Here is a 12,825-nt window from a genome sequence, read left to right on the forward strand (position 1 = left end):
AAGCAAAACGTTGAAAATTATTGAAATCGGACTAAAATAACGGCCGCTTCTCATATAACGGTAAATTTCAGAAATGCTTGAAACTTCAATATTTCGAAATTGAAGGACGCTAATTTACTCAAAATTGATACACCCCGGCTTACCATCTAGCGGAAGGTTTCGGAAAGGTGAAAAAACATATATTTAATACTTGCGCCGGGTATTTAATGTTCGGCTCCGCCCGAACTTAGACTTTCTTACTTGTTTAAATTAAATTACAAGTTCCAGCAATATTTGACACTATTTTGGAGACTATAGCGTATTTATTTGTTTTTAATTTATTTGGTTATTTGGAAAAATATAGTATTTTAATGTAGACCTTTCTAAGCAGAAGAAAATCGATATTTTAGTAAAGTTTTAAAATTGAAATTCTTCATCTACTAAGGATAAAAATAACAATACCGTATTAAAATATAGTTTATAAAACTTCCCATTACAGCGTTGCATATAAAAATATAATTTCAGATAAGCTCAATTAAATCTGTGAGTATTCAAAAAAGCATGACGCCATATGGCATCAAAATAGCGAAAGTGTTAAATTGTGTTATAGCCGTTAGGCTATTGACGAAGATAGCGGCTATTCCAGTGGAAACCATGCTACTATGATATGACTGATTGAGCTACAAAACCACCGGCTGTCGTTGGGTCCTTGCTCCTCCTTTCAAATCTCAGCTTTAATGATAATATGTACACTATTTACATATGTAACTACAATCATTATGTACGACTCCTATCCAGTGTTGGCAGTTTAGCCGTTTTCCGGCTAGATTTAGCCGGTTGCTATGGCAAATAGCTGGCAGCCGATTTGTCAGCCGTTGTGCAAAAAAATTAGCCTTTTCAGCCAGTTTTGCTATAGGCCGTATTTTCTAAAAATTTAAATAGTTTCCTTTTGTACAAATTTACGGACCCAAAATCTATTAGAAATGACAAGCCTTATCTTTGGGAAAAGTTTAAAATTGCAGCTGATTACTTAAAAAAAGTTTAAATCCAAATTTCATACTGTGTGCAAATATTATGAAAATTTTACAAATGTTGACGAAAACTTTTTAACTTTTTGCTCATCATCATTAAAAATTTTTAAATTGTAGTATAATAGTGCAAATTTAAAGCAACTAGCGTATGCCGTTAATTTTGGCAATTTCTTTGTTGATGGTGTTCCGCATTTTTTTTCATATAAAAAATGGTAGAATATACTTTGTGTGGAAAAAAATGCCTAACACCGTCATACAAAAAGTTAAAAATCAATGATGGGTCATAGCTATGTACTTAAAATTTGCACTAGTATACTCTATTAAAATTTAATAGACTATAAAACTGCACACCATAATTTTTCTAAAGAATGCGGATTAAAGAGTTTCAAATTTCGAAGAATTTTCATAATTTTTGCACAAGGTTTGAAGTTTGGTAAATCAAAATGGTGTTTGGTAAAAAATCAGCTTTATGAATTTACCAGTACCTGTTTTTTTCGATGAGGCGGCTCTTGGAGTGTTTGAGAGAAAGATTTTGCGGAAGATTTACGGGCCTTTACGCGTTGGCGACGGCGAGTACCGCAGACGATGGAACAATGAGCTGTATGAGCTTTACAACGATATGGACATAGTGCAGCGAATTAAAATAAAGCGGCTCCGCTGGCTTGGTCATGTCGTTCGAATGGACACCGATGCTCCAGCTCTGAAAGTATTCAACTCGGAACCCGCTGGTGGTAGCAGAGGAAGAGGGAGGCCCCCACTGCGATAGAAAGATCAGGTGGAGAAGGACTTGGCTTCACTTGTCGTTTCCAATTGGCGTCAGTTGGCACAGAGGAGAAACGACTGGCGTGCTTTGCTGAACTCGGCCAAAATCGCTTAGGCGGTTACAGCGCCAAAAAAGAAGAAGAGAAGAAGTGTTTTTAGAATTAATTTAATTAATTTACTAGTCTTTCAACTTCTAAGTTATTTAAATAAAACATGTGAATTTTAGTTGAAACATTTTAGCCGCTTTTTTTGGCCAATTTAGCCTGTCGGCCCAAAAAGTTCTGGCAATACTGCTCCTATCTATCATTTGGGGGAAATCCTACTGATATTTTTGCATTGTAATCTATGCTGGGTTCCAGCATCCAATGGTTGATGGTTGGATTTTCCTGGCATATGCTATTCAAGGCTCCGAGGCTACTGAAACTTTAGATTTTTCCAATAGCCTCCTTGAAATTTTCAACATATTTTCGCTTCGCATTAGACTGGAGTCTCCCGAATGGCAATCTCTATCATGACTGTGCTTTACATATCTTAAGGCACGTACGGTAACTAGTCCCATTATATAATTTTAAAAGCTGTAATTAACTAAATCCTTAACATCTCTTTTCCCCAGTTTCCTTTTTCAATTAAGGCATACTTAGAAATGTGCATGAGTTCGCATAGGCAAGAATTAACTTCAGTTAATATTCACTATTTACTCACTATTCATCTCGCAAATTATATGTGACTAATTAGTAAAACCTCTCCATTTCAGAAACAAGAAAAAAGACGCGAACTGCGTCTGAAAAGATTTTGGCGTACACCCAAAACAACATCATCCGAAGATTCGACTGGCTATGAAAGCCCCACGCGTACCACGAAACCCGGCAGCGATGCACAGCGCTTCAATCATCTGCATTATACCAGCTTAGCGCAAAGCGCACCGGGCGGGCATGAGAATGGCAGCACCTACAACAAACCGACATGTTCGCTACCGCTATTGCAAGTGTGGCCCAGTCAGGTAGGTGAAAATTTAGTGCTCTCAAATTTATGAAAATGAAAATGGAAGAAATGAAGCTACTACCATGAACCAAAAATACAAGATCACGCCTTCTTCTTAGTAGCCCGTTATAATCGCATTTAGGAAAAAAGTTGGGCGACTTTGACATTAGCCGTTTGTTTACATTTGTTCATAGTTTACAATTTGGTGGTGGCTTTTTACTGCAATTTTCTTAATTTTCGCTTGTGACAACGTGTGCACACACAGGGTAAAGAATAATTTAACACAACGACATGATTTATAGAAGAATTTGCATAATAAAAATTATTATTCATGCGTTCAACAATTACTCGGTTTTTTTTGTTCTCTTCGTTGTTTACTTCTTCCAACAAAGATGGCGTCGAGATTTCAACAGCTACAAAAAAAACTTTTTTCTTTCTTTCGGGAAGGCGTGATCTTGTGTCTTTCGTTCATGGCTACTACATATCTGCCGATTAGTAGTCACATTGGTTGTATGAAAGCAATATTCTGGTTGAATTTCACATATTCAAAGACGAGTTGAATAATGATATCACCCGGGCTGGAAAATCTAAGCAAAAGTTTCGCAAAGCTTATTTGGCATATATCTGGAAGATCCGTTTATTTGTTCACGTATTTGACACGTGCGCATACTTCGCATTTTCGGGGAATATGAAACGACAGATGAGACTTCAAGGATTTGATCGATGAACCTGGAAAAGCTACGTATTTGCCAAACTAAAAAACTGCTTGAACTGAATCTGAACAGACTTGGCGTTCATTAAGGAAAATTTTGGTTGTTTGATAGTTGGCATTACAGAGGGTGAGGGTGAAGATCTATCCAATTACATCTAAGGATGAGTAAAGAAGTGTTTCCAATTATTCAATATTTAAATGGCCTGAGAATGAGAGGGCCTATTTTTTTTATTGATAACACAGCCACATACATAATCGGGTTTCGGGGATCAGACTATGTATCTGTTTCTTATGTATTTTGATGCGTTTTGATCCATCACTTCTGATTTTTTTTCTAACCGCAAAATGTGACAGGACAGATTGGTGTTCAGCGTATCAAAATACATAGGGAATCCCCGAACCTCGACACATTTTTTTTGTGGTTGTGTAATTGAAAAAATCATGTAATTTTATACTTTGATACCGATTTTATTGAGTAAAAATAATATCGACCCCTAACCGCCAAAGTAACGTGATATTTTTTTTTTTAATTTTCTTTTTGATGCAGAAATATTCTTAGAGCATCAAGATGCATTTCTGCATCAAAAATAGAATTTTGATAAAAATTTCACTTACGTTATTTTGGCGGGTATGGCTCGATACTGTAAGATAGAAATAAAATTTCATTATTATGAGCATACTTTGTTTGTTTATCGAGCTTTCTAAAGTGCTTAAACTAATTTTTGTATACATATTTGCCAGCCCTGGAGATCACTATTCAACCAATTTTCAAATTTAGACTTTATCCGATATAAGGCTAGCTATTTCTAGTATACATATTTTGGGTCCATACATAGGAATCTGATCTTGGATTAGCTCTGTCGTATCAGGTTTTTTAAATATCCTAACCTAAAAAAGCGACAAATCGGGTTTTGGCCTATTTTCGATGTTACGTAGCATAACGGCATTTTGGTTAATCAAAAAAATATACATGATATTTTAAAGGTTTGCTCAAATATCTCTTTTCACCGAGAAATTTGAATTTAAGCAATTTCTTCATAGTTTGAAAATTTCAAAATAAAATTTCTCTATTTGCGAAATCCATCTCAAATCAGGCAGGCTGACAACTTCACATCATAGATTTGCTTGCCGATGAAATATGTATGTTATTCTACAAGGAAAATGAAAGGATACGTATTTTTTATTTTTTTGAAAAAAACTATTTTTAATAAAGATATGCGCAAATCAATTTTGAATGATAAAAATTAAAAAAACGATAAGAAAAAATTTTGTTTTGCCTACCATTTTTTCTAATTAAAAAAAAAATTTTCCTGATTCTTATAGGTGGCCTAGATTACCTTGAAAATTTGTTTGAAATTTGCAAAAACTTTTAAAATTAAGAAAAGGGGGGCCAATTTTGTAAAAAGAAAAAATGTTAACTTTCTCGAAAAAGCTAAATTTTTTCTTCAACATTTTACAACAAATTTTTACCAGTATAAGGAAGAATCCGTAAAAGTTTGAAGCGGGCTATTAAACCATTTTTGAAGTCAGGAGATTTTTTTCCAAAATAAAAGAATATATGTTTATTTTTTTTGAAATTGTGAAATTTGTTAGGCTTTTCTGATCTAACCGTTGTATAAATAAAAAGACTTTATTTAGCTTTTTCCCGACGTTTCGCTAAGAAATTTAGCATCTTCAGGGGATTTTTTCGTTTATTTACCTGCGCAGCAATAAATATAAAACATTAACAAAACAACAAAAAACTAATAAACGTATGAATAAACAAAAAAAAAATAAATAGTAAAGTTTAACACAAAAGAGCTGTTAACTTACATTACATTTAAAATTAAACTTTGAGACGTAAAACTAAAAATCGTTACCAACGCTTGTGGTAGCTTTGTCTGAACTGAGTATTACTAATATTTATAAACAGGGAACGGATTTTTAGGACCTAAAAACCTATAAAAAAGGCAAAATAAAATAACGAAATAGGCTGGAAAAGGCAAAACAAAATAGCGAAAAAGGCAGGAAAAGGCACCAGGTATTGCAAAAAAAGCAAAATAAGGCACGAAAAAAAGACAGAAAATACGAAGAACAATCAAAAAATACATTTATTTTAAAAATGTTTATATTACAAGTAAAAAGAGAAAAACTATGAACTAGTTTTTTTCATTCGATTTTCGCGAAGAAAAGCCTTGAATGTACTAAATGTGCGCTCGACGTAAGTTGATACGAGTAGAGCCCAATTTAAATATGGAACGTTTGAAACGTTGATATTATCAGGAATAAGGGCGTTTTCCTCGCCCTTTACAATTTTATCCACACCCCTTATTGTCTCCAAGCCTTCGTTAGCTGAGAAAACGGCTATGAATTTTTCCAACACCAATTTGGCGTGATCTTGTGTCTTTCGTTCATGCATGGGCATGTGTATATTTTTTCATCTTAAAAAAAAAAAAAATTGTAAATGCAATAATCACTTTTTTAAAGGTAGAAACGGCAAAAAAAGGCAAATATCTTAAAAAAGGCAAAAAAAAGGCGAATATCTTAAAAAAGGCAAAAAAAGGCAACATCAAATGTGAATATATGGAATCACGGAAAGCTAAATCGTGGACATTCTTAATCGAATATACTCTATCTCTTTAGCAGAAAAAAAGGCCATTTCCATAAAATCCGTTCCCTGTTTATTAATATAATAAATAAACTGAAGACGGTTACCGCGGTGTAACCGAAATATATTGGAGAAAAATTAAAAAAACATGTTTTTAATTAAAATTCCATACAAAATTTTACCACGAGCCGGCAAAAAACCAACAAATTAAGAAAAAAATTTATAATAATTTATTTTTTTCGTTTTGAAAAAAAAAAATCTCCTGACCTCAAAAGTTGTTTAGCCCGCTACAAACTTATATCAATTCTTCCTCATACTGGCAAAAAATTTTGTAAAATTTTGAAGGAAAAAAGATGGCTTTTTCGTGAAAATCAACTTTTTTTTCTTTTTACAAAATTGGCCGCCATTTTGTTAATTTTAAAAGTTTTTACAAATATCAAACGAATTTTTAATGTAAGCTAGGCCACCTATAAGAATCAGGAAAAGAAAGTAATTTTTTATTAATATAAAAATGGCAGGCAAAAAAATTTGTACCTTTTTTATGTATTTTATCATTCAAAATTGATATGTGCATATCTTTATTAAAAATATTTTTTTACAAACAAAGAAAGAATACGTATCTTTTAATTTTCCTTGTAGAATAACATATTTCATCGGCAAGCAAATCTATGATGTTAGAAAATTTTATAGTTCATTTAGCAGCTGGCAATTTTAACTTGACATAAAATTCGCGACAAGCGTATTTGAGAATCTAATATGTGACATTTTAACAAAGTAGTCCATTTGACAGCTGTCAACTGTCAACGTTTTAATTTGACATAAAATTCGTGACTAGCACGTCGAAAAACTGTTAAGTAGCTTTTCAAAAAGAGCATATTCGGATTTAGCAAGGCAAAAATACTACGAGTATGATCTTACAGTTTTATTGAAGTCGTAACATTCCTCGAATAAAACATGGCCTCCTCGTCTACTTGCGGCATGTGAAAGAACAAGAGATATTCTAAAAAAATGCTTTGTATAGTTTTTAGAGAAACAAAACCATGGCGTGCTAACCCCGAAAATAGACTAAAATCGGCCAGCCTTATCTAATATGCAATTTTCATGTCGAAATAAGTAGTATGTATGTATGTAGCGTTAGGCTCATAACACACAACACATTCACATGTTGTAGCCTACATAAATATGTATGTAGATACATATATACATGCATACGAGTATGTAGTGTACTTCTGTAATCATTGCTAACTGTCCTTGTTTGATTTTAATTATTTTGGCTTACATTTATTATATTAAAAACCTATGTACTTTCTGTTGTTTTCTTGGTTTGGCGTTGGTTATTGTGATTCGTTGTGATGTATTGTGGTGAATAAAAAACTGTAGCCACTTTTGCGACAGGAGGGCTTCGTGCAGTTGCGACGTAACAGCGGCCCTGAAGGCCAACGGGTAGGCGTGACAATTTAAAAATAAATACATAATTTCTTTCTCTAAAAATTTAAAGTTGCCTATAAAACTAAATTTATACATACATAAGTATACGTAATGTATATTTGTACGATGCATGTTTTTGTAATACTTTTTGGATCCCTTTTTCTCCTAACAAATGCAAATGAGGTTAATAAACCTTAACAAATTTTTTAGCAAACAAAAATTTTTTTTCAAATTTTTTTTATGTTTCCATGGTGCTTTTTTATTTAATTTTTCGATAGAACTAATTTATTATACCATTTCCCAAAATGTATGCAACTAAACAAAAATACCGTTATGGTTATAAAAATACTTAAATACGAAATACTACGCTTTCTGCTATTAACCTTGTTCAACCAAGTCCTTATGGTTCATTATTTTTGTACAAATAATAATTAAATGGAATTTTTTCAAATTTAAACCTGAAAACTTTGATTTTTGTAGCTGTTTTGGACAATTTATTTCAACTTATTTAAAATGCACTAAATCGCTAATTTCCAACACATTTTACTAACCACGACAAACGCTAGTACACAGACAAAACCTCGATATACCGATCCTCAGTGCAACAATTCTCTAAAATAATTTCGTTTTTCTATAGTAAACCAAAAAAAAATATTATTTCGTTAATAAGATACTTTTTTCAAAATTTTAGATATCTTCGCAGCAGTAAATCGCTCAGACAAACTCACAAGCTGTAAATAACTATGAAATTAAAACGAATTTATGTATATTGTTGTATCGAGGTTTTACTGCACCTGTACGAAAGATATCTGCAGCAACAACAGTACTATACCACTTATTACTAACATTTAGCAGTTTTTCGTATATTTATTACCATTAACTTGTCTAAATCACCTTCACATTTGGTCATTCGGTTTCCACTGTCGGCCTTTTTTTACTCAGCGCACACCCAGCCACCCCTTTAACTGAATATTTAAATGTGCCAACTCTATATTACCAGCACAGAAATTCCCTAACCAATTTTTTTCCCTCTCTATCTCTCCCCTTCGCTCTCAACTAGGACTCACCGCGCGGCGAGGCGGACGGCCAGTCCTTCATTTTCCCTGTCATTGCCGAGACGAGTACGAGCAGCAGCAGCGGCGCTGGCAGCAGCAGTACGACTGGGGACAGCGCCGGCGCGAGCAGTTCCACAACCACTACCACCACCAGTAGCGGCACATCTGGCGTTTGCAACAATCACAACAACAGTACTAATTTAAGTCACAACAACAATAGCAGCGGCAATGGCAATCATTTAACGCTCAGCAACAGCAGCACCAGCAACATAGGCGGACGGCGTCGCAGCTCGCTTTACTGTGATACTTTGCATGCCGGTGACTCAGGCATCGATTCGGTGCAAGCGTCGCCCTCGCCCAACGCACTGCCGCCGCCACCACCAGGTTGTTCGCTGCTCAGCGGCGACGGCTGCCTAGGTTTAGGCAGCAACTCCTGCAATGTTTCGCCCGCCACTACCCCTACGCAAGGTTCACCCAATCTCTCGCTGGGTGGCGCACGCGCTGGTGCACGCGCCAGCATCAGCGTTGGCGCGGCGAACTATCGACGCAAGTCAAGCGCACTACTACATCCCGATCATGCGCGTTTATTTGCGTTGCGCATGAAACATGCCGCCGCTCTGGAACGCGCACAAACCTCACCCGATCAAACATCCATCGAAGATGCTACAGAGTTCCACGATAATGGGCTGGCGACGAATTTGCGTCTTTGCTCTGCGTCCTCGTCGACGACGTCGTCGCTGACCTCCGTCGCAGCGGTCAGCTTAGGCGGCGGAGCGGTGGGAGCAATCGGTGGCGGAGCCGCTGGCTCCTCCTCATCCTCCGCCGCTGCTGTGGCAGCATGTCTGGCTGCCGGCGCTGGTACGGGTTCACAGCAGCGCGTCTCCGACCCATGGCTGCAGCCGCAATCGGATCGTGAGCGTGATTCGCGCTACGAACGGCGCCGTTCCTCCACAATGACGGCGCGTTACTCACTCTTCGATGCGCTGGATCTCGAATATGTGTTGTTGCGTGCAGCGGCGCGTGGTTCAGTGGGACCCTATTCGCTGAGTGAATCTATACATAAACTGACATTTACTCAATCGCTTGCGTTTCCGGCACTCGCGCGCGGTCTTGCCACAAAACGAAGACGCTCGCATACGCGTACCAGTTCGCGGCCATTAAATCCAAACGAGTCGGGCTTGAATACGTGTGCGAAAGTTGTGACAGCAGTCATATTGGTGGGCATTTCGTTTATGGTGTTTCTGATTGTGTACAAATTTGTGCGGACGTGAGGTTTACTCCTGGCCCCGACAGACTTTCCCGTCACATATCAACAAACGAACGGGAATGTGAATATGTACGCATTCGCTACGGGAAATACTAGCGCCAGTAGAACGCTGTCGGGGTTCAGGAGAGTATTGGGTCTGAAAGACCGGGATTGAAAGCACATGAGTGAAGAATCAACGCGGGTGTAAGAAAGCAAATGATAAGTTCGCAATAATTTTAGAAAACTATAGGAATAAAAATTGTGATAAAAAAGTGTGCAATGCTGTAAAAAACAAACCGACACAATACTGCTTCAATGCATAGTAATGCTGGAACCACGCCATTTATGTTAAGAAATGGAGCTGATAGCAAAAAGAGTTTCAATTAAAACATTTTGTAATTAAGAAAAAAAAAACTAACACAAAATGCCTTTTAAAATAGTATCTGCTACCTTTTTAATACTAATAGCATTTTCAATAACTTTTTACCTACCTTTTTACATATGTATGTAGACTACTCTATGCTCAGAGCTTCTATTAGATAGATCATTAAATGTAACTCCATTTTACTGGCTAATTGGATATTTTTATATTGACATTTAGTTAATTACCTTTAGAAAATGGAGCGCTCACGCACAAAAATGTCATTTAAGTGGCCATGTTTTAGTTGTAAAAGAGGTTTGATATGAAGAATGAGGGAAGATTGATTGACTGAAATAAAGGATGTGCTGAGATATTCAGTCTAAGGCCAGTATCTCCCTTACGCGCACTATCGACTATCGCTCTATTCAGAGTTTCTAGTGGCTTAACTGGTGCAATGTCTGGACACATTAAAATTCCCGGAAACTTTAATTTCGTCGATGTCAACTTGAATCACTATTTACCTAGATTTTCTCAGCACTTTCTTCACTCACATGCCCTGATGAAAGGAAAGAAGGCCCAACAGACATGGACGGTTCGAAGCTTAACTGTAGGTTCAATGGAGGTGCCGCCTTTTGAGAAACGTCTATCAATCTCAAATTTAGCCTAACAGACTGTTGTTGGGTATTCCATATAGTGATGCTTGCGATTAGTCAAGTAGTAAATATACTGATCAGGTGTGTAACGCCTAAACATAAAGTAAGTCGAAATTTATGCTAGACGGCAATCAGTACACTGGTATCATTTATAATACTTTAAGAACTAACTGGCCAATGTTTGTCCACCTTTCGGTGAAATCGGATCTCTTTCTAACCAGGCTTATATTAGTAATAGTAATGTTCAGGAAAATGCTTAGCTAATTATCTAGCTAATAAGGTTCTCTCGAGGTGGTTTCTATGAATATAAAGAGGATGTAGTTTGGACTACCTTCAAACTTATATTGGACAAATGTGTCACATATTATCTCAGCGATCGATTTTTAAAACTAGGACAGCATTCGGCCCATGGCGAATCTGGGACGGTCAAATGAACTTCCCAGAGAGCCATAACCTAGCTTCTGTTTAAAGTTTGTCAGGACACTGTTCGAATGGATTAGATGAGGATATGCTCAGCGGTTTGGAGGATAATGAGGTGAGGCACCTTTTTTCTAACTCTGTCCAGCTATCGATACGCTGCATGCATACACCTAGTGGCTTGTCAATGATTCCACATTTCTTCATCTTCAGTTTTCCATACCTTGCTTTGCCTTTTGTGTTCGATAGCAATGTGAGCCAATTCGATCTGCAGCCCCTCAATGACTTTCAGCGGTCACTGAGAAAAAATATTCCAAAATTATAATGCCGAAATAGCAAAAGCTTTAACTGGTTAAAAGCTAAGAAAGGCATGGTCAGAATACCCTTGCACTCGTAATGCATTTCGCCCAGAAATAGTTTCCAAGTAGACTGAGGTCAATGTTTTTTTTTTATTTTTATCTCTATGTGGATACATTAACTCAACCTAGCTAACCCTTTTCATAATATTCATATCCTTCAAATAAGCAGTCTAAATTGCACGTTTAGCTAGAAGTAGCTGCATTCGTTCGGCACCGATAATTAGGATTAGGGTGGTGGGCTGAAGTAACCTACAGATCTAAGCAGCCTATGAACGTATATATATTTTCCTAGCAGAAATATGCCAAAAGATTTGCCATTGCTTGGGCGACTGCTTTTAGAAAACAGTTCTTCTATAAATTCATATAAAAATATATGAATATAATGAAAGATTTGTAGAGTTTAATATTTTATCGCCCAGGCATAACTCTGTTTCTCAATCGCCTCAAAGCGCCATACTTATTATCTCAATCACTACTGCTCGGGATCCAGGCAGTATCTTCTCGCAAACTCTGGCTGGAGAATAATTTCATGATACGAGCAAGTACAAGATAGTCGGCAGGACAGCAACGCATATTTGGCCTAGGTGGGATAACCGTAGATATATCCCTCTAGCATTGCCTGATGGGAACCCACGCTAGTAGGATGGGTGTACAGTCAAACGACTACTTACTGCCGTGATGAGGAGGCATTCGAAAGAAAAGCCACTCGTTGGCGCTCGTTTGTCCACTATTCTTTTGAATGTTTGGCTGAACTGGATATCAACGAGTTTGTGTGTTTCATTAGGGCTACAAATTGGTTTTACTTCTAAGGTATAAGAAGGGTAAGGAGTCAAGAGTTAGGCACCACAATGGGCCCACAGTGTCCTAAGTGTGACCTTTTCCTTAAAACCACGAAAGGTTCACCGACACACAGTGTGTGAAATGACCTTTTTTCGAGAACAGCTAGCGAAATAAGTTTAACAGCTTTTGAAACGAAAAATTCAGAAAAAAGGTACACTGAGGAAAAAAAAGTTTAAAATTAAAAAAAAAAAAACGTGCTAAATTTAAAAAAATACGCATATAAAAGAGCACGAACCCAACACGTTTTAAATTTGAGTATGTACATTATAAAAAAAGTCGTTGTGAAGTGCGCAGATGCTTTTTCCTTATACGAAATTATAATTAAGAAGAAAAAAAGAATTTATTTCATGTTCCCTCCCATCTGATGGTAATTGAACCCGGACCCTCTTGGCCGCAACCAATTGTATCAAGCGT

The 12,825-nt window shown here is 36.6% G+C and overlaps 1 protein-coding gene across 1 annotated transcript in view; it reads left to right on the plus strand.

Moving 5' to 3' along the window:
- LOC108358245 (uncharacterized protein DDB_G0271670) overlaps positions 1–11,890 on the plus strand; it is a 99,588-nt gene extending 87,698 nt beyond the window's left edge. Inside the window, exons 4-6 of the mRNA XM_017609466.1 lie at positions 2,527–2,772; positions 8,541–8,688; positions 8,809–11,890. Of these exons, the coding sequence (XP_017464955.1) occupies positions 2,527–2,772; positions 8,541–8,688; positions 8,809–9,806 (1,392 nt within the window). The 3' untranslated portion in view covers positions 9,807–11,890. The remainder of the gene's footprint in view (positions 1–2,526; positions 2,773–8,540; positions 8,689–8,808) is intronic.
- Positions 11,891–12,825: the final 935 nt, after the last annotated feature.

Source organism: Rhagoletis zephyria, unplaced genomic scaffold (genome assembly GCF_001687245.7).
Source record: "Rhagoletis zephyria isolate East Lansing unplaced genomic scaffold, Rhagoletis_zephyria_1.1 Rzeph_scaffold_00225, whole genome shotgun sequence".
In the NCBI taxonomy this organism is placed as follows: domain Eukaryota; kingdom Metazoa; phylum Arthropoda; class Insecta; order Diptera; family Tephritidae; genus Rhagoletis; species Rhagoletis zephyria.